The sequence below is a fragment of the Tachypleus tridentatus genome, chromosome 2 (genome assembly GCF_004210375.1).
Source record: "Tachypleus tridentatus isolate NWPU-2018 chromosome 2, ASM421037v1, whole genome shotgun sequence".
NCBI classification, from domain to species: Eukaryota; Metazoa; Arthropoda; class Merostomata; order Xiphosura; family Limulidae; genus Tachypleus; species Tachypleus tridentatus.
The window spans coordinates 150,327,592-150,349,888 of record NC_134826.1 but is presented as its reverse complement, the minus strand read 5'-3'; the positions used below and the strand labels follow the sequence as shown (position 1 = coordinate 150,349,888).

At 34.0% G+C, this 22,297-nt stretch overlaps 1 protein-coding gene across 1 annotated transcript; it reads left to right on the top strand.

Moving 5' to 3' along the window:
- Nucleotides 1–377: 377 nt before the first annotated feature.
- LOC143236745 (LIM homeobox transcription factor 1-beta-like) lies at nucleotides 378–21,761 on the top strand. Its single transcript, XM_076475231.1, has 6 exons — nucleotides 378–589; nucleotides 7,770–7,921; nucleotides 9,573–9,650; nucleotides 14,524–14,653; nucleotides 20,504–20,602; nucleotides 20,920–21,761. Exons 1-6 carry the CDS (start codon nucleotides 430–432, stop codon nucleotides 21,150–21,152), a joined length of 852 nt encoding a protein of 283 aa, XP_076331346.1. The 5' UTR covers nucleotides 378–429; the 3' UTR covers nucleotides 21,153–21,761.
- Nucleotides 21,762–22,297: the final 536 nt, after the last annotated feature.

The following is a 22,297-nucleotide window of genomic DNA, read 5'->3' as shown; positions in this document are numbered from 1 at the left end:
CTTCCTCAATAATTGATACTTACAGTATCGGTATGGCTTAATATGTGTAGTGCTAACAATAAGAAGGTAAATACTCAATTTTTATATAGTTAGCTTAATGAGAGAGAACTTCACAAATTAACAGTTGTATGGATTTGTCTTATTACGTTACGAAGTGTGAAATTCGTCAGTCAAACAGCAAATTAATCCATTAAACTCGTACAGAAGTTTGCCCTTTAACTAGTTTCAATAAGCGTTTTCATTAAGTTTACTGTGCAGTTTCTTCAAACGTTTAAACGTTTTATGGTTTTCAACACGATTTGTTTATTTTAGTATTAGTTTTGGGAATTGAACATTCTAACAATTTCATTCATTATTATTTTTTCTTGAAGATTATTTGCAGCAAAATGCACGGCATGTCTACAGCCGATAGCACCAAGCGAGCTGGTGATGCGGGCCCTGGACTATGTATACCACATCCCTTGTTTCACTTGTGTTGGCTGCGGACGCCAGTTACAGAAAGGCGACCAGTTTGTCATCAGAAATGGTCGACTTTATTGTAGACCGGACTTCGAGAAAGAAATAGCAATTATTCAACTTGTACAGAGAAGTAAGTTTCAGGTTTAACTGTTTATATAATAAAAAAAGTATATCAGCTGGATGGTGGGTTTCTATCATACGTAAACATTTAATACAAATACTGAATTCTTACAAACTTGTTTTCCATCATTGAATCCCAACAGAACATTCGTAATAAACAAGTTGGTCAGAAACTGGCAAACCATTTGGTCGACTCACTATTAAAATAAAAAAATAATATAGTTTAGAATCTAATTAGTGTTAAAATAATATAGTTTAGAATCTAATCAGTGTTAAAATAATATAGTTTAGAATCTAATCACTGTTAAAATAATATAGTTTAGAATCTAATTAGTGTTAAAATAATATAGTTTAAAATCTAATCAGTGTTAGAATAATATAGTTTAGAATCTAATCAGTGTTAAAATAATATAGTTTAGAATCTAATCTAATCAGTGTTAAAATAATATAGTTTAAAATCTAATCAGTGTTAAAATAATATAGTTTAGAATCTAATCAGTGTTAAAATAATATAGTTTAGAATCTAATCAGTGTTAAAATAATATAGTTTAGAATCTAATCAGTGTTAAAATAATATAGTTTAGAATCTAATCAGTGTTAAAATAATATAGTTTAAAATCTAATCAGTGTTAAAATAATATAGTTTAGAATCTAATCAGTGTTAAAATAATATAGTTTAGAATCTAATCAGTGTTAAAATAATATAGTTTAGAATCTAATCAGTGTTAAAATAATATAGTTTAGAATCTAATCAGTGTTAAAATAATATAGTTTAGAATCTAATCAGTGTTAAAATAATATAGTTTAGAATCCAATCAGTGTTAAAATAATATAGTTTAGAATCTAAAGAGTGTTAAAATAATATAGTTTAAAATCTAATCAGTGTTAAAATAATATAGTTTAGAATCTAATCAGTGTTAAAATAATATAGTTTAGAATCTAATCATTGTTAAAATAATATAGTTTAGAATCCAATCAGTGTTAAAATAATATAGTTTAGAATCTAATTAGTGTTAAAATAATATAGTTTAAAATCTAATCAGTGTTAAAATAATATAGCTTAGAATCTAATCAGTGTTAAAATAATATAGTTTAGAATCTAATCATTGTTAAAATAATATAGTTTAGAATCCAATCAGTGTTAAAAGAATATAGTTTAGAATCTAATTAGTGTTAAAATAATATAGTTTAGAATCTAATCAGTGTTAAAATAATATAGTTTAGAATCTAATCAGTGTTAAAATCTATTCTAAAGTCGTTTGTTCTTTCATGTTTAAGTCTTCATGACTATTCACTGTCATTTTTAGTATATTAGCTTGAGGTGGTTCTTTTATTTTTTGTTATACAATTAAAATATAATTAATCGAATCTTTTTATGCGTCTTATTTAATTAGTATTTTTATTTAATATATTCAACATAAGTTATAGACATTTTGAAATATTCACAAATATGACAAACCAATAATCCCAAGCCTAAGTGCGTGTAAAATTTCCGAAAAGTAAAACTCGTAATAGGGTTTACTATATTGCATGTTGCTAGTAGTGGAGCTGCTAACAATGACCCTTTACAATATGTTATTAGTAGTGGAGCTCGTAACAATAACCCTTTACAATATGTTATTAGTAGTGGAGCTGGTAACAATAACCCTTTACAATATGTTGTTAGTAGTAAAGCTGGTAACAATAACCCTTTACAAGATGTTATTAGTAGTAGAGCTGGTAACAATAACCCTTTACAATATGTTATTAGTACTAGAGCTGGTAACAATAACCCTTTACAATATGTTATTAGTAGTGGAGCTGGTAACAATAACCCTTTACAATATGTTATTAGTAGTGGAGCTGGTAACAATAACCCTTTACAATATGTTATTAGTAGTGGAGCTGGTAACAATGACCCTTTACAATATGTTATTAGTAGTGGAGCTGGTAACAATAACCCTTTACAATATGTTGTTAGTAGTGGAGCTGGTAACAATAACCCTTTACAATATGTTATTAGCAGTGGAGCTGGTAACAATAACCCTTTACAATATGTTATTAGTAGTGGAGCTGGTAACAATAACCCTTTACAATATGTTATTAGTAGTGGAGCTGGTAACAATAACCCTTTACAATATGTTATTAGTAGTGGAGCTGGTAACAATAACCCTTTACAATATGTTATTAGTAGTGGAGCTGGTAACAATAACCCTTTACAATATGTTATTAGTAGTGGTGCTGGTAACAATAACCCTTTACAATATGTTATTAGTAGTGGAGCTGGTAACAATAACCCTCTACAATATGTTATTAGTAGTGGAGCTGGTAACAATAACCCTTTACAATATGTTATTAGTAGTGGAGCTGGTAACAATAACCCTTTACAATATGTTATTAGTAGTGGAGCTGGTAACAATAACCCTTTACAATATGTTATTAGTAGTGGAGCTGGTAACAATAACCCTTTACAATATGTTATTAGTAGTGGAGCTGGTAACAATAACCCTTTACAATATGTTATTAGTAGTGGAGCTGGTAACAATAACCCCTTTACAATAACCCTTTACAATATGTTATTAGTAGTGGAGCTGGTAACAATAACCCTTTACAATATGTTATTAGTAGTGGAGCTGGTAACAATAACCCTTTACAATATGTTATTAGTTATTAGTGGAGCTGGTAACAATAACCCTTTACAATATGTTATTAGTAGTGGAGCTGGTAACAATAACCCTTTACAATATGTTATTAGTAGTGGAGCTGGTAACAATAACCCTTTACAATATGTTATTAGTAGTGGAGCTGGTAACAATAACCCTTTACAATATGTTATTAGTAGTGGAGCTGGTAACAATAACCCTTTACAATATGTTATTAGTAGTGGAGCTGGTAACAATGACCCTTTACAATATGTTATTAGCAGTGGAGCTGGTAACAATAACCCTTTACAATATGTTATTAGTAGTGGAGCTGGTAACAATAACCCTTTACAATATGTTATTAGTAGTGGAGCTGGTAACAATAACCCTTTACAATATGTTATTAGTAGTGGAGCTGGTAACAATAACCCTTTACAATATGTTATTAGTAGTGGAGCTGGTAACAATAACCCTTTGCAGCATGTTGTTAGTAGTGGAGCTGGTAACAATAACCCTTTACAATATGTTATTAGCAGTGGAGCTGGTAACAATAACCCTTTACAATATGTTATTAGTAGTGGAGCTGGTAACAATAACCCTTTACAATATGTTATTAGTAGTGGAGCTGGTAACAATAACCCTTTACAATATGTTATTAGTAGTGGAGCTGGTAACAATAACCCTTTACAATATGTTATTAGTAGTGGAGCTGGTAACAATAACCCTTTACAATATGTTATTAGTAGTGGAGCTGGTAACAATAACCCTTTGCAGCATGTTGTTAGTAGTGGAGCTGGTAACAATAACCCTTTACAATATGTTATTAGCAGTGGAGCTGGTAACAATAACCCTTTACAATATGTTATTAGTAGTGGAGCTGGTAACAATAACCCTTTACAATATGTTATTAGTAGTGGAGCTGGTAACAATAACCCTTTACAATATGTTATTAGTAGTGGAGCTGGTAACAATAACCCTTTACAATATGTTATTAGCAGTGGAGCTGGTAACAATAACCCTTTACAATATGTTATTAGTAGTGGAGCTGGTAACAATGACCCTTTACAATATGTTATTAGCAGTGGAGCTGGTAACAATAACCCTTTACAATATGTTATTAGTAGTGGAGCTGGTAACAATAACCCTTTACAATATGTTGTTAGTAGTGGAGCTGGTAACAATGACCCTTTACAATATGTTATTAGCAGTGGAGCTGGTAACAATAACCCTTTACAATATGTTATTAGTAGTGGAGCTGGTAACAATAACCCTTTGCAGCATGTTGTTAGTAGTGGAGCTGGTAACAATAACCCTTTACAATATGTTATTAGCAGTGGAGCTGGTAACAATAACCCTTTACAATATGTTATTAGTAGTGGAGCTGGTAACAATGACCCTTTACAATATGTTATTAGCAGTGGAGCTGGTAACAATAACCCTTTACAATATGTTATTAGTAGTGGAGCTGGTAACAATAACCCTTTACAATATGTTATTAGTAGTGGAGCTGGTAACAATAACCCTTTACAATATGTTGTTAGTAGTGGAGCTGGTAACAATAACCCTTTACAATATGTTGTTAGTAGTGGAGCTGGTAACAATAACCCTTTACAATATGTTGTTAGTAGTGGAGCTGGTAACAATAACCCTTTACAATATGTTATTAGTAGTGGAGCTGGTAACAATAACCCTTTACAATATGTTATTAGTAGTGGAGCTGGTAACAATAACCCTTTACAATATGTTATTAGCAGTGGAGCTGGTAACAATAACCCTTTACAATATGTTATTAGCAGTGGAGCTGGTAACAATAACCCTTTACAATATGTTATTAGTAGTGGAGCTGGTAACAATAACCCTTTACAATATGTTATTAGTAGTGGAGCTGCTAACAATGACCCTTTACAATATGTTATTAGTAGTGGAGCTGCTAACAATAACCCTTTACAATATGTTGTTAGTAGTGGAGCTGGTAACAATGACCCTTTACAATATGTTATTAGTAGTGGAGCTGGTAACAATAACCCTTTACAATATGTTATTAGTAGTGGAGCTGGTAACAATAACCCTTTGCAGCATGTTGTTAGTAGTGGAGCTGGTAACAATAACCCTTTGCAGCATGTTGTTAGTAGTGGAGCTGCTAACAATGACCCTTTACAATATGTTATTAGTAGTGGAGCTGGTAATAATAACCCTTTGCAGCATGTTGTTAGTAGTGGAGCTGGTAATAATAACCCTTTGCAGCATGTTGTTAGTAGTGGAGCTGGTAATATATATTTTTCTTTGCAATATGGCAGAATTGAATTTGAGTTTTTTAAAAACACATAATGCGTTTTCTATAGAAATGCTGACACTTCTTTCGTACTAAAACCTGTCTCCTCTGTGGTTAATATCTCTCCAAAGTTGTCTAAGGGCCAAGTAGGAAGTCTCCAACAATAACGTGCTGTCACAGTAATACAAATATCGATAATCTTGACATCGAACCAGTAGCGAAACCAAACATAATTCGAGAGAGAGGAACAGAATACAAGTGTACATTTTTTATCAAAAGTACAAACTTACATGTAGCATGGTAATATATTATATCCTTATTAGGCCTAGCTGTCGAGATTTGTAAACTAAAAGTGAGAAAAGTTTTGAATTATACTTATTGAAGGAGATCGTTGAAACCTGACGTACCTTATAAACTGTAAAGGTTATGGCATTGAACAAGTAAAGCATTTTATTTTATGTTTTAGATATACAATATACTCTATACTAAATACGGTGCAATACAGCGAGTTTCGGAGTTTCTAAAGAACACTCTAACTTTACACAGACGACAATTACAAGAACGTTATAAGCTACTCCATTCCCCATGTTATATCTGAAGCTTCCATCCCTTCGCTCTGATTTCTCTGAGTTTTTGATATATAAACGACTTTCTAATGTTTTCATCTTGAGATTTTCTTTATGAGCTGTTTTACTTCGTGGAAACTTTTCAGGTAACGAAAACAAAATATATTCATATACTGAGGAAATTTCTTTAATATTAGAAACCCATTTGAAGTAAAAATGCATCTCAAGACGGCTGGTATGGGTATTAAAACTTTATTTAAAATAAAGTACAGAACAAAGTTTCGACACTTACTTAGGCCATCTTCAGGTTAACAAAAAGGGTTTGCAACTGACCGTCCCTAAGACACGTGTTTCAATACCAGTCGTCTTGAGAATACTTATTGAATGAAACCTGCATAATTATTCTTTCTGCACTGTTGAAACGTGTTCCAAAATCTAAATATAAGCTATTATAACAGAGTTTAGAAAGTTAATCCGAAACTCGTTCGGTTAGGAACAGATCATCGAAGGTTGAATACGGCGGAGATCCTGAACGTAGTTAATGTGAGATTAAACTTTCAGCAATAGTTATATCACTCATAGACCTTTTGTACAAGGGATGTTGTAAGGTTACATCAAATAAAGAATAAAATGGTTCATCCATTAACTTGTGAAATTTTACCCATTCACAGTTTCTATAGGAAAGGTTGTAAGGTCAAACGAAAAGAGTGAGGTACTAGACCATCCCTAAATTCGACAGTTTTATATACTGAAATGGTTCTACAAAAGAAGTTGTAAGGTCAAACGAAAAGAGTGAGGCACTAGACCATCCCTTAATTCGACAGTTTTATATACTGAAATGGTTCTACAAAAGAGGTTGTAAGGTCAAACGAAAAGAGTGAGGTACTAGACCATCCCTTAATTCGACAGTTTTATATACTGAAATGGTTCTACAAAAGAAGTTGTAAGGTCAAACGAAAAGAGTGAGGTACTAGACCATCCCTTAATTCGACAGTTTTATATACTGAAATGGTTCTACAAAAGAGGTTGTAAGGTCAAACGAAAAGAGTGAGGTACTAGACCATCCCTTAATTCGACAGTTTTATATACTGAAATGGTTCTACAAAAGAAGTTGTAAGGTCAAACGAAAAGAGTGAGGTAGTAGACCATCCCTTAATTCGACAGTTTTATATACTGAAATGGTTCTACAAAAGAGGTTGTAAGGTCAAACGAAAAGAGTGAGGTAGTAGACCATCCCTTAATTCGACAGTTTTATATACTGAAATGGTTCTACAAAAGAGGTTGTAAGGTCAAACGAAAAGAGTGAGATAGTAGACCATTCCTTAATTCGACAGTTTTATATACTGAAATGGTTCTACAAAAGAGGTTGTAAGGTCAAACGAAAGCTGGCTCACTCGTCATCTTCAGCAACTAACCACACTGAAATGGTTCTACAAAAGAGGTTGTAAGAGTCACACACAAAAAAGGCAGTCTTAACGTATTTTACATTAAAACGGTTTCAAGAAACCGGTTTTTAATTTATGATTAGACCATAAATGCCATCAAAATGACACGGTTGCGCAGAAACGTAAACGTAAAGTGTTTCACGTGCTAATTTTAAAAGAAAGTAATACACGCTGTAAGTGGGACCGTAGTCTCCATAAGTTTAACAGTTTGTTTGTAGACTATAATTTATTGTGGTGTTTGTAGCTTCGTTGTTTTTAAGGTCTTACGAAAACTATTTATACACAGATGAAACCGCCCAGCTTCAAGAGCAGCATCAAAACGGTCAGCAGCGTCAAGACGGACGACGAGGTCCCAAACGACCTAGGACCATCCTGACCACAGCTCAAAGAAGGGCCTTTAAGGCTTCGTTTGAAATCAGCCAGAAACCTTGTCGAAAGGTACTGAAACGTTTAATTACATACGTTAATATAATTGTTGTGTCAGGAATAACCCCGACGTCTTCTGAGGTTGTTGCTGATTTTGACATTCAATAGAAGCTGGTTTAACCTAGTGGTTGACGTGTCGTGCTGTGCTAGGGAAGTTCTTTGCTCCTTTTAGGTTGACAGCCAATCCCGTTGTTCGATGTATGGTTTGGTCTGTCTAGTGAGACGGTAGGTGTTGCTAACTCGCTTTCTTCTCTCTGACCATTAATTAAAAACGTAGACGGCTATGCCTGTATACTAAAGGTTTGTTTGTTTTGAATTTCGCGCAAATCTACACGAGGGCTATCTGTGCTAGCCGTTCCTAATTTAGCAGTGTAAGACTAGAGGGAAGGCAGCCAGTCATCAGTACCCGCCTCCAACTCTTGGGCTACTCTTTTATCAACAAATAGTGGGATTGACCGTCACATTATAACGCCCCCACGGCTGAGAGGGCGAGCATGTTTGGTGTGGCCGGTACTCGAACATTGCACTTAGAAGTCAAGTACTAACTCTTCCCTATATCATAGAAAACACTAAGTTTAGTGAAAGTCCTGTTTATTATTTGATGTTATCAATGTTTCAACTTTGTTTATATTAGGCGGATTTATCTGACCAAAAGCAGGAGTGAAATTCCACTGCTCTTCCCGACCCAGAACAGGAGTATATCAGTCAGATTCCACTGCTCTTCCCGACCCAGAGCAGGAGTATATCAGTCAAATTCTACTGCTTTTCCATATTTCTATTGCTCTGGACAGTAATATAGATCTTTATTTTTGTGATAAAAAATATTTTTATAGTAAAAAAAAGTCGATACTCGGGTCCGTAGGCGTGGTAATTTTTGGGTTTTAGTATAATGTATCTCACAACGACTGGTATGGGTATTAACACTTTTATTGACAAGGAGAGAGCAACGTTTCGACCTTCCTAGGTCATCTTCAGGTTTTATATTCTTATTGTTCAAGTCACCAACTGAGGGTTTGGAGCACGGATACCTAATGCCTAGTGACACCTCTAAGTGTAAAACACAGTAATGGAAACACTTAAGACTGTGCCGGCTGATATTAAAGGACACGTATTGATTTCATTCGCTGTTGATTTCACAGTAATATTCAGACCCTAAACACAAAATATTCTGTATCATATGATACAGTATTCACTTCCGTTTTGTGCAAGTAATAATAAATTAATATCTACTTTCAGTAAGGTTGCGTAGTAATGTGTTCACGATTTCTAAATAAATTACGTCCACCACATAGACGCTGTTGTGAATTTTCTGTTATGAGGTTATGTTATATTTTTATAAAGATTTTCAAAGTTTCTGGTATGAGCAGCATTATTCTTATAAAAACCACGTGTCAGTGATGTTAATTATAAAACAGCTAAAGATTTCTGTTTGTGATTTAAAAAACTGATTTTGTGTGAATTGTCAGAGAAGAAAACCGTTTGTCTTTATTCTGTGTTAACTTGGTAAGAGATACTGAGTATATTTGTTAATTAAATTCACAGATATATATGTGTATATATATAATGCCACAGTTGACGATATGTGGATTTACTTAGGGTGTAAAGCGTTATTTGTTTGCTTTTATGTGTATCCACGTGACTTATTCGTCTATATTCTCGTTAGGTCCGAGAATCACTTGCCAAAGAGACCGGTTTGAGTGTGCGAATTGTGCAGGTGTGGTTCCAAAATCAACGGGCAAAGGTACTTTTGTCAAATATTGTTTTCTACTTGAAGTTTTATGGTGAAATTTTGGATACTAATGGACACTGAATTTTGTCTTTTGTATCGAATATAACTGTGTAAAGTTCTCAGACACTTTTCTGTGTAATAATATTTAGATTGATTGAATCAACAGTGAATCATAAAGAAAACGTTTGACTAACAACTCTCAACACGAAGTTAGAGCAAATTGATTTAGATTATTAGTAGGAAAACAAAATAAATCATTTCGGTTAATAACTGTTTTATTGCTGAGTTACTTGTGTAAAGAAAGACCGATCGTATATTAATAAGCTGTGTCAAAGACAAATCTGAATTATATGCTTATACCACAACTTTATATTTCCCCATCACATTGTACTGTTATCTTATAACACAACTTTTTATTTCCCCATCACATTGTACTGTTATCTTATCCCATCACATTGTACTGTTATCTTATAACACAAATTTTTATTTCCCCATCACATTGTACTGTTATTTTATAACACAACTTTTTATTTCCCCATCACATTGTACTGTTATCTTATAACACAACTTTATATTTCCCCATCACATTGTACTGTTATCTTATAACACAAATTTTTATTTCCCCATCACATTGTACTGTTATCTTATAACACAAATTTTTATTTCCCCATCACATTGTACTGTTATTTTATAACACAACTTTTTATTTCCCCATCACATTGTACTGTTATCTTATAACACAACTTTTTATTTCCCCATCACATTGTACTGTTATCTTATAACACAACTTTTTATTTCCCCATCACATTGTACTGTTATCTTATAACACAACTTTTTATTTCCCCATCACATTGTACTGTTATCTTATAACACAACTTTTTATTTCCCCATCACATTGTACTGTTATCTTATAACACAACTTTTTATCTCCCCATCACATTGTACTGTTATCTTATAACACAACTTTTTATCTCCCCATCACATTGTACTGTTATCTTATAACACAACTTTTTATTTCCCCATCACATTGTACTGTTATCTTATAACACAACTTTTTATTTCCCCATCACATTATACTGTTACCTTATACCACAAATTTTTACTTCCATTGGTACTGTTACCTTATAACACAAATTTTTCCTTCCATTTGTACTGTTAACTTATAACACAGATTTTTACTTCCACTGGTTCTGTAACGTTGGAAAACAATCTTTTTTTCTACTTATGTTCTGTAACTTTATAGACACAATAAGTTTTTACAGCGTACTACTGCAAAAACAAAAGTACTGTAAATGTCTGTCATATTTATAATGATCTATCTGTAAAAATATTAGTCTGTTAAACTATTATAAGTTGGCACTTGCTGTTGATTAGGCTGAACGATCAATAAAACACTGTGATATGATGTATCAGTATAAGTACATTTGGCCGGACATGGCCGAAGGTCACGGGTTCTAATCCCAGTCGCACCAAACATGCTCGCCCTTTCAGCAGTGGGGGGTGTTATAATGTGACGGTCAATCCCACTATTCGTTGGTAAAAGAGTAGCTCAAGAGTTGGCGGTGGGTGGTGATGACTAGTTGCCTTCCCTCTAGTCTTACACTACGAAATTAGGGACGGCTAGCGCAGATAGCCTTCGGATAGCTTTGCGCGAGATTTAAAAAAAAGAAAAACAATATAGGTACATTTACCTATATGTCGAATACAACAGGCGTGGTAATGTATTTTATACATTAGAACTGGTACTCGCTGGTTTTATACTTTTACACCACTTTTGGAAACCCGTTATGAAATACAGTTGATGTGACACAAAACAAAGCTGTGTTTTTCCTTTAGAGATAACGCGATTTAGAGAACATGCCACACAGTACTCCATAGTTCATTCTGTTCATGTCTCCTAGTTGCACAGTGGCATGACTGAGGAATTGCAACTCTGATAAACCTGGTGGGCAAAATACAGCCACACGTACAGTATTGTACTTCACTACAAGCGAAGAAACAAAATCAATATTACGAGTTACAAAGTACTGCTATACAAACACTTAAAGCTCAACAGATATATTATTAATATGATGTTGTAACTATTACAGTCAAGTAGAACACTTCAAGTGACCTTAATACGTGTATTATTAATACAACCTGTGTGGTACTGTTACAGTCACGTAGAACACTTCAAGTGACCTTAATACGTGTATTATTAATACAACCTGTGAGGAACTGTTACAATCAAGTAGAACACCTTAAGTGACCTTAATACGTGTATTATTAATACAACCTGTGTGGAACTGTTACAGTAAAGTAAAACACTTCAAGTGACCTTAATACGTGTATTATTAATACAACCTGTGTGGAACTGTTACAGTCAAGTAGAACACTTCAAGTGACCTTAATACGTGTATTATTAATACAACCTGTGAGAAACTGTTACAGTCAAGTAGAACACTTCAAGTGCCTTAATACGTGTATTATTAATACAACCTGTGTGGTACAGTTACAGTCAAGTAGAACAATTCAAGTGACCTTAATACGTGTATTATTAATACAACCTGTGTGGTACAGTTACAGTCAAGTAGAACAATTCAAGTGACCTTAATACGTGTATTATTAATACAACCTGTGTGGTACAGTTACAGTCACGTAGAACACTTCAAGTGACCTTAATACGTGTATTATTAATACAACCTGTGTGGTACAGTTACAGTCACGTAGAACACCTAAAGTGACCTTAATACGTGTATTATTAATACAACCTGTGAGGAACTGTTACAGTCAAGTAGAACACTTCAAGTGACCTTAATACGTGTATTATTAATACAACCTGTGTGGTACAGTTACAGTCACGTAGAACACTTCAAGTGACCTTAATACGTGTATTATTAATACAACCTGTGTGGTACTGTTACAGTCAAGTAGAACACTTCAAGTGACCTTAATACGTGTATTATTAATACAACCTGTGTGGAACTGTTACAGTCAAGTAGAACACTTCAAGTGACCTTAATACGTGTATTATTAATACAACCTGTGAGGAACTGTTACAGTCAAGTAGAACACTTCAAGTGACCTTAATACGTGTATTATTAATACAACCTGTGAGGAACTGTTACAGTCAAGTAGAACACTTCAAGTGACCTTAATACGTGTATTATTAATACAACCTGTGTGGAACTGTTACAGTCACGTAGAACACTTCAAGTGACCTTAATACGTGTATTATTAATACAACCTGTGTGGTACTGTTACAGTCACGTAGAACACTTCAAGTGACCTTAATACGTGTATTATTAATACAACCTGTGTGGAACTGTTACAGTCAAGTAGAACACTTCAAGTGACCTTAATACGTGTATTATTAATACAACCTGTGTGGAACTGTTACAGTCACGTAGAACACTTAAAGTGACCTTAATACGTGTATTATTAATACAACCTGTGTGGTACTGTTACAGTCACGTAGAACACTTCAAGTGACCTTAATACGTGTATTATTAATACAACCTGTGTGGAACTGTTACAGTCAAGTAGAACACTTCAAGTGACCTTAATACGTGTATTATTAATACAACCTGTGAGGAACTGTTACAGTCAAGTAGAACACTTCAAGTGACCTTAATACTTGTATTATTAATACAACCTGTGTGGTACTGTTACAGTCACGTAGAACACTTCAAGTGACCTTAATACGTGTATTATTAATACAACCTATGTGGTACTGTTACAGTCACGTAGAACACTTCAAGTGACCTTAATACGTGTACTATTAATACAACCTGTGTGAAACTGTTACAGTCAAGTAGAATAATTAAAATCAAAAGTTTCATACCTACTTCTACTCTCTAACGTAGATAACTCTCTCTCTCTCTCGGTGTTTGGGTATGATATGTTCATACCCTGGAGGGTCAGTTTCCCTTTGACCTCTTCCTCCTCCCCGTGGTCTTGCAGTATAGATACTTGTAATTATTTTATTTTTAGGTCAGAGTAAGCTGAATATTATTCTGATCCTTTTCAGGACAATATCCATGTATTGTAATAGATATATAATTGTTATTTTTCAAGACAATGTCCATGTATTGTGGTACATATATCGTTGTTATTTTTCAAGACAATGTCCATGTATTGTGGTACATATATGGTTGTTATTTTTCAGGGCAATGTCCATGTATTGTGGTACATAGATGGTTGTTATTTTTCAAGACAATGTACATGTATTGTGGTACATATATAGTTGTTATTTTGTTATATCATCAGAATGTCAAGTTTGTTGATGATACAATTTTTAAAATTAATTTTTATTATTTTTATTTGTTTTTATGTTTAAAATATAAGTTGATTGGGGAGAGATATCTAGTCCTAGCTTTATCATGTATGAGGTACCTATCTAATTCGCATAGTAATTCGTTTTTCATCCAATTTTTATCGAAGTACATTATTGTACTATGTAAGAGTCTATCTGGTACGGTTAGTATTTTCGAATATTTGTGTATGAAGTGAGATGATATAGTTCTTGGAACTCTGTATGCTGTTGTGAGGAGTGTGTTTTGAATTGTTAGTAGTTTGGTTGTAATTATTTTATTGCTTACAGTATTTCTGACGTAGATCGGTTGTCAATGGTGCCAGATTGAAATTTGCACTTTACACTGTGTGGCCGTAATACCTTATGACCATGACGTTCAAATCCGTCCTTTTCGGTCTAAGAGTCGGCATTGGGTGGTGTTCAGTAGTCGCCTTCCCTTTCACATATTAGTTTTTTCGCAATATTCAATAAAGAAACAGACAAACAAAGAAATTTCCTGAGAGCGAGAGTATTCGAATCACAGATGAACACGTTTTATTTTACGTCGACATCAAATCACACATGATCACATGTTTTGTCTTACACAAACAGCTGAAGAAAATGCAACGTAAACAGCAACAACAGCAGCAAAAACAAGAACAGCACAATTCTCAGAAGCAACAAAGAACTAATCAGTCAAACGGTGGCGCTGTCATCGAAGCCAGTAATTCTGTGAAAGAAGGTAAGTTCTAGTAATTCTGTGAAAGAAGGTAAGTTCCAGTAATACTGTGGAAGTAGGTAAGTTCCAGTAATTCTGTGGAAGTAGGTAAATTCCAGTAATTCTGTGGAAGTAGGTATGTTCCAGTAATTCTGTGAAAGAAGGTAAGTTCCAGTAATTCTGTGAAAGAAGGTAAGTTCCAGTAATTCTGTGAAAGAAGGTAAGTTCCAGTAATTCTGTGAAAGTAGGTAAGTTCCAGTAATTCTGTGAAAGTAGGTAAGTTCCAGTAATTCTGTGAAAGAAGGTAAGTTCCAGTAATTCTGTGAAAGTAGGTAAGTTCCAGTAATTCTGTGAAAGAAGGTAAGTTCCAGTAATTCTGTGAAAGAAGGTATGTTCCAGTAATCCTGTGAAAGTAGGTATGTTCCAGTAATTCTGTGAAAGAAGATAAGTTCCAGTAATTCTGTGAAAGAAGGTAAGTTCCAGTAATTCTGTGAAAGTAGGTAAGTTCCAGTAATTCTGTGAAAATAGGTAAGTTCCAGTAATTCTGTGAAAGTAGGTAAGTTCCAGTAATTCTGTGAAAGTAGGTATGTTCCAGTAATTCTGTGAAAGAAGGTAAGTTCCAGTAATTCTGTGGAAGTAGGTAAGTTCCAGTAATTCTGTGGAAGTAGGTATGTTCCAGTAATTCTGTGAAAGAAGGTAAGTTCCAGTAATTCTGTGAAAGAAGGTAAGTTCCAGTAATTCTGTGAAAGAAGGTAAGTTACAGTAATTCTGTGAAAGTAGGTAAGTTCCAGTAATTCTGTGAAAGAAGATAAGTTCCAGTAATTCTGTGAAAGAAGGTAAGTTCCAGTAATTCTGTGAAAGAAGATAAGTTCCAGTAATTCTGTGAAAGAAGATAAGTTCCAGTAATTCTGTGAGAAGAAGGTAAGTTCCAGTAATTCTGTGAAAGAAGGTAAGTTCCAGTAATTCTGTGAAAGAAGATAAGTTCCAGTAATTCTGTGAAAGAAGATAAGTTCCAGTAATTCTGTGAAAGAAGATAAGTTCCAGTAATTCTGTGAAAGAAGATAAGTTCCAGTAATTCTGTGAAAGAAGGTAAGTTCCAGTAATTCTGTGAAAGAAGGTAAGTTCCAGTAATTCTGTGAAAGAAGATAAGTTCCAGTAATTCTGTGAAAGAAGATAAGTTCAGTAATTCTGTGAAAGAAGGTAAGTTCCAGTAATTCTGTGAAAGAAGATAAGTTCCAGTAATTCTGTGAAAGAAGATAAGTTCCAGTAATTCTGTGAAAGAAGATAAGTTCCAGTAATTCTGTGAAAGAAGGTAAGTTCCAGTAATTCTGTGAAAGAAGGTAAGTTCCAGTAATTCTGTGAAAGAAGGTAAGTTCCAGTAATTCTGTGAAAGAAGGTAAGTTCCAGTAATTCTGTGAAAGAAGGTAAGTTCCAGTAATTCTGTGAAAGAAGATAAGTTCCAGTAATTCTGTGAAAGAAGGTAAGTTCCAGTAATTCTGTGAAAGAAGGTAAGTTCCAGTAATTCTGTGAAAGAAGGTAAGTTCCAGTAATTCTGTGAAAGAAGATAAGTTCCAGTAATTCTGTGAAAGAAGGTAAGTTCCAGTAATTCTGTGAAAGAAGATAAGTTCCAGTAATTCTGTGAAAGAAAGAAGGTAAGTTCCAGTAATTCTGTGAAAGAAGGTAAGTTCCAGTAATTCTGTGAAAGAAGTCCAGTAAGTTCCAGTAATTCTGTGAAAGAAGATAAGTTCCAGTAATTCTGTGAAAGAAGGTAAGTTCCAGTAATTCTGTGAAAGAAGATAAGTTCCAGTAATTCTGTGAAAGAAGATAAGTTCCAGTAATTCTGTGAAAGAAGATAAGTTCCAGTAATTCTGTGAAAGAAGGTAAGTTCCAGTAATTCTGTGAAAGAAGGTAAGTTCCAGTAATTCTGTGAAAGAAGGTAAGTTCAGTAATTCTGTGAAAGAAGGTAAGTTCCAGTAATTCTGTGAAAGAAGATAAGTTCCAGTAATTCTGTGAAAGAAGATAAGTTCCAGTAATTCTGTGAAAGAAGATAAGTTCCAGTAATTCTGTGAAAGAAGGTAAGTTCCAGTAATTCTGTGAAAGAAGGTAAGTTCCAGTAATTCTGTGAAAGAAGGTAAGTTCCAGTAATTCTGTGAAAGAAGATAAGTTCCAGTAATTCTGTGAGAAGTGTAAGTTCCAGTAATTCTGTGAAAGAAGGTAAGTTCCAGTAATTCTGTGAAAGAAGATAAGTTCCAGTAATTCTGTGAAAGAAGGTAAGTTCCAGTAATTCTGTGAAAGAAGGTAAGTTCCAGTAATTCTGTGAAAGAAGGTAAGTTCCAGTAATTCCTGTGAAAGAAGATAAGTTCAGTTCCAGTAATTCTGTGAAAGAAGGTAAGTTCCAGTAATTCTGTGAAAGAAGGTAAGTTCCAGTAATTCTGTGAAAGAAGGTAAGTTCCAGTAATTCTGTGAAAGGTAAGGTAAGTTCCAGTAATTCTGTGAAAGAAGGTAAGTTCCAGTAATTCTGTGAAAGAAGGTAAGTTCCAGTAATTCTGTGAAAGAAGGTAAGTTCCAGTAATTCTGTGAAAGAAGGTAAGTTCCAGTAATTCTGTGAAAGAAGGTAAGTTCCAGTAATTCTGTGAAAGAAGGTAAGTTCCAGTAATTCTGTGAAAGAAGGTAAGTTCCAGTAATTCTGTGAAAGAAGGTAAGTTCCAGTAATTCTGTGAAAGAAGGTAAGTTCCAGTAATTCTGTGAAAGAAGGTAAGTTCCAGTAATTCTGTGAAAGAAGATAAGTTCCAGTAATTCTGTGAAAGAAGGTAAGTTCCAGTAATTCTGTGAAAGATAAGTTCCAGTAATTCTGTGAGAAGAAGGTAAGTTCCAGTAATTCTGTGAAAGAAGAAGTTCAAGTTAATAAGTTCCAGTAATTCTGTGAAAGAAGGTAAGTAATCCAGAATTCTGCAAGTCCAGTAAAAGAAAGTAAGTTCCAGTAATTCTGTGAGAAGAAGGTAAGTTCCAGTAATTCTGTGAAAGAAGGTAAGTTCCAGTAATTCTGTGAAAGTAGGTAAGTTCCAGTAATTCTGTGAAAGTAGGTAAGTTCCAGTAATTCTGTGAAAGATAAGTTCCAGTAATTCTGTGAAAGAAGGTAAGTTCAGTAATTCTGTGAAAGAAGATAAGTTCCAGTAATTCTGTGAAAGAAGATAAGTTCCAGTAATTCTGTGAAAGTAGGTAAGTTCCAGTAATTCTGTGAAAGTAGGTAAGTTCCAGTAATTCTGTGAAAGAAGATAAGTTCCAGTAATTCTGTGAAAGAAGATAAGTTCCAGTAATTCTGTGAAAGAAGGTAAGTTCCAGTAATTCTGTGAAAGAAGGTAAGTTCCAGTAATTCTGTGAAAGAAGATAAGTTCCAGTAATTCTGTGAAAGAAGGTAAGTTCCAGTAATTCTGTGAAAGAAGATAAGTTCCAGTAATTCTGTGAAAGAAGATAAGTTCCAGTAATTCTGTGTGAAAGAAGGTAAGTTCCAGTAATTCTGTGAAAGAAGATAAGTTCCAGTAATTCTGTGAAAGAAGATAAGTTCCAGTAATTCTGTGAAAGAAGATAAGTTCCAGTAATTCTGTGAAAGAAGATAAGTTCCAGTAATTCTGTGAAAGTAGGTATGTTCCAGTAATTCTGTGAAAGAAGGTAAGTTCCAGTAATTCTGTGAAAGAAGGTAAGTTCCAGTAATTCTGTGAAAGAAGATAAGTTCCAGTAATTCTGTGAAAGAAGATAAGTTCCAGTAATTCTGTGAAAGAAGATAAGTTCCAGTAATTCTGTGAAAGAAGGTAAGTTCCAGTAATTCTGTGAAAGAAGGTAAGTTCCAGTAATTCTGTGAAAGAAGATAAGTTCCAGTAATTCTGTGAAAGAAGGTAAGTTCCAGTAATTCTGTGAAAGTAGGTAAGTTCCAGTAATTCTGTGAAAGAAGGTAAGTTCCAGTAATTCTGTGAAAGAAGGTAAGTTCCAGTAATTCTGTGAAAGAAGATAAGTTCCAGTAATTCTGTGAAAGAAGTAAGTTCCAGTAATTCTGTGAAAGAAGATAAGTTCCAGTAATTCTGTGAAAGAAGATAAGTTCCAGTAATTCTGTGAAAGAAGGTAAGTTCCAGTAATTCTGTGAAAGAAGATAAGTTCCAGTAATTCTGTGAAAGAAGATAAGTTCCAGTAATTCTGTGAAAGAAGGTAAGTTCCAATTAATTCTGCAGAAAGAAGGTAAGTTCCAGTAATTCTGTGAAAGTAGGTATGTTCCAGTAATTCTGTGAAAGAAGGTAAGTTCCAGTAATTCTGTGAAAGAAGGTAAGTTCCAGTAATTCTGTGGAAGTAGGTAAGTTCCAGTAATTCTGTGAAAGTAGGTAAGTTCCAGTAATTCTGTGAAAGAAGGTAAGTTCCAGTAATTCTGTGAAAGTAGGTAAGTTCCAGTAATTCTGTGAAAGAAGATAAGTTCCAGTAATTCTGTGAAAGAAGATAAGTTCCAGTAATTCTGTGAAAGAAGATAAGTTCCAGTAATTCTGTGAAAGAAGGTAAGTTCCAGTAATTCTGTGAAAGAAGATAAGTTCCAGTAATTCTGTGAAAGAAGGTAAGTTCCAGTAATTCTGTGAAAGAAGATATGTTCCAGTAATTCTGTGAAAGAAGATAAGTTCCAGTAATTCTGTGAAAGAAGGTAAGTTCCAGTAATTCTGTTAAAGAAGATAAGTTCCAGTAATTCTGTGAAAGAAGGTAAGTTCCAGTAATTCTGTGAAAGAAGGTAAGTTCCAGTAATTCTGTGAAAGAAGGTAAGTTCCAGTAATTCTGTGAAAGAAGATAAGTTCCAGTAATTCTGTGAAAGAAGATAAGTTCCAGTAATTCTGTGAAAGAAGGTAAGTTCCAGTAATTCTGTGAAAGAAGATAAGTTCCAGTAATTCTGTGAAAGTAGGTATGTTCCAGTAATTCTGTGAAAGAAGGTAAGTTCCAGTAATTCTGTGAAAGAAGATAAGTTCCAGTAATTCTGTGAAAGAAGATAAGTTCCAGTAATTCTGTGAAAGAAGATAAGTTCCAGTAATTCTGTGAAAGAAGGTAAGTTCCAGTAATTCTGTGAAAGAAGGTAAGTTCCAGTAATTCTGTGAAAGAAGGTAAGTTCCTGACCGCATTGTTTACGTCAATCAATTAGGAGACACGTTTCGTTTTCCTGGAGTCGTTCAGCTGGTAATGAAACATTATTGAGCTGTGTTTAATGAAATATATGGGGTTAAATATCTACTTCTTATCACAGGATTTCGGGACATTTTATAAACAGTTTTAAAAAACGTAGAGTTCCGAAAGTAAAAAAAATTCTCATGAATTAGCATAAATAATTTTTCGTTTAGTTAACGTTGCTATGGTGTCGGCAATCAATGCTGCCTTGAACTGAAATAAAATGTTGTTTATGTTGAATTCAAGTTGCGTAAAAATGTCTTGTTTTTTTTTTCTGGATTTAATCCATAGAGGTTTATAAGTACTTTGATTTAAAAATATCTCGTATAGTTGAATAGCGTCTTATGAATATCCAGCTTCGTTGATAGCTTGTTTATGCAGAGTATTCATGATGAAACTTTGTAAAATGGACGGCAAAAGTCTTCCGCTTTTCATATTTAGGTCAGTGGAAGATTTAGAAACGTCGTCCTCTACACTTGTGTCTCCACAATAGGCAGTTGCCGTTCATTCTACAAAGTTTCATCAATACCCAATTTGTTAATAATGAATACACATTTTTGAAAACATTGTTTGTCTTTATATCTTTGTTACTTTTCTTTTAAATAATTTTTTTTTCTACCAGAACGACTAATGAAGAATTTTTTTTCAATTTTTAGTAAAGGTACAACATTTGCCTTGTTTACATAGGTTCTCCATATTCTCGTCTTGGCTCTCTAACTGACTCTCCGCCAGATGGCTCTCAGTTTTCACTTCCTCCAGTAGGCTATCATGCCACAGGAAATGAAGGTACGTTGCTAGTGGATTTGAAAGAAAAAAAACTTTATTTTGTATCTACATTTGGAGTCTCAGTTTTGTTCATTGAATACATTCAGATGAAGGGCGAATACAGGATTGAATAAGGATAAATGTTTAGTTTGAACTACTGAAACTAAATGTTCCTATTTTAAACCAAATAATTAATAACTAACAACTTGTCCATGAAGTAGTTAAACTGGTTGGTAATATTCTGTGGTATATTATAACGACTGGACTTTAGAAACTATCTTTTAAACCATAGTCCGGTTTAGGATTTACGGATTGAGTTTCTCTGCTTTTATTTCTAGGTCAGTATTTTCAAGGCACAGCTGAAACGTACATGAAATCTGAAATAAGTTTAGAGAACGAGGCTAGTCTCAGCGGGCTGGAAGAGGTCCTCATTGGTCAAAACCAGCCGCCATCTTTGAACGATTCATCCCAACTTTACCCTGCCTCCATTAATCCAATTGATAAATTATATTCCATGCATTCCTCATATTTCAGCGCCACTGACTGTGAGTGCCTTGGAACGAACAGCTAAATCGTTCAGTATCGCAAAGAACAAAGCAGAAAACAGGAATTATTTTAAATCCCTCAGAGTCCTTGCTGTCTATTCAAGATTACAGATCGAGCAACACCGCCCTCTATCGAGCTTTCGAGATTTTTTGACCATAAGTTAATCAAACAACAGAACTGTTTCAATTCTGTCTAAACAGAAAAAAACACGAGAAGACAAAGTGAGAGAAATATCTGGACCAAATTAAAATCCATTCAGAACTAGTAGATTTTTATAAGGCTAAAGTTCGTGACTCGATCCCCACGACGGACACAGTGCAGATAGTCTATTGTGTTGAAGGTTACGTCAGTTTTTTACTCTTTTTTTCGCCTGAGAAGATGTCGTTTCTCCATTCGATATCTCTTTCACGTCAAATATAAAAATAAATTTTTACAGCGTCACGTTTCGGTATTTATGTCGGATATCTTTGAAATGTTTCTCTTTCTGTTTTATTTTTCTCTAAAAATAATGCTATTTATTTAAACATACTGTTCACTTTGCTATATTTTTACTATGTTTGTAAAATGTTATTCTAGTCATGGGAGTTGTTTTTATGACTTTTCTATTGAAAGTGCTTGCATTCCTTTTTTTGTCACTGTTGTAGTTTATTTTGTTTTTAAACAATACTTGCAAAATGATCTGTTTACGTATGTTTTAATTTTGATTCTTAGGAAAATCTACAATCTCAGTTCTGGTGAATCAATAACAAGTAACAAGAATATATTTTGACACAAATTTGAACGTCTATCAAGAACTTATTAACAAAATGATAAACGCAGGTTACACATAAGTGCTAACGCTGAGTACTGTTGGCTGTCTGTTTTACTAGTTCAAAATAATGTTTGATGTTTTAACACCGTAACAAAATGCCCGGCATGGAAAGGTTGTTATAGTGCTCGACAAGTAATCTAGTATCGCGGGTTCGAATCCTCGTCACACCAACCATGCTCTCTCTTTCTAATGTGGGGCGTTGCAATGTTACTGTCAATCGTACTATTTGGTAGTAAAAGAGTAATCCAAGAGTTGGCGGTGGGTAGTGGTGACTAGCTGCTAAATTAGGGACGGCTAGCGCAGATAGCCTTCGTGTAGCTTTACGCGAAATTAAAAACAAACAAACAAATCTTAACAAC

Excerpts from the sequence above, each read along its gene's own strand:
- LOC143236745 (XM_076475231.1), top strand. The coding sequence starts at position 430 with ATGCGGGCCCTGGACTATGTATACCACATCCCTTGTTTCACTTGTGTT. Across the intron at positions 9,651-14,523 it reads TCCAAAATCAACGGGCAAAG|CTGAAGAAAATGCAACGTAA; the intron begins GTACTTTTGTCA and ends TTACACAAACAG. Across the intron at positions 14,654-20,503 it reads CAGTAATTCTGTGAAAGAAG|GTTCTCCATATTCTCGTCTT; the intron begins GTAAGTTCTAGT and ends TTGTTTACATAG.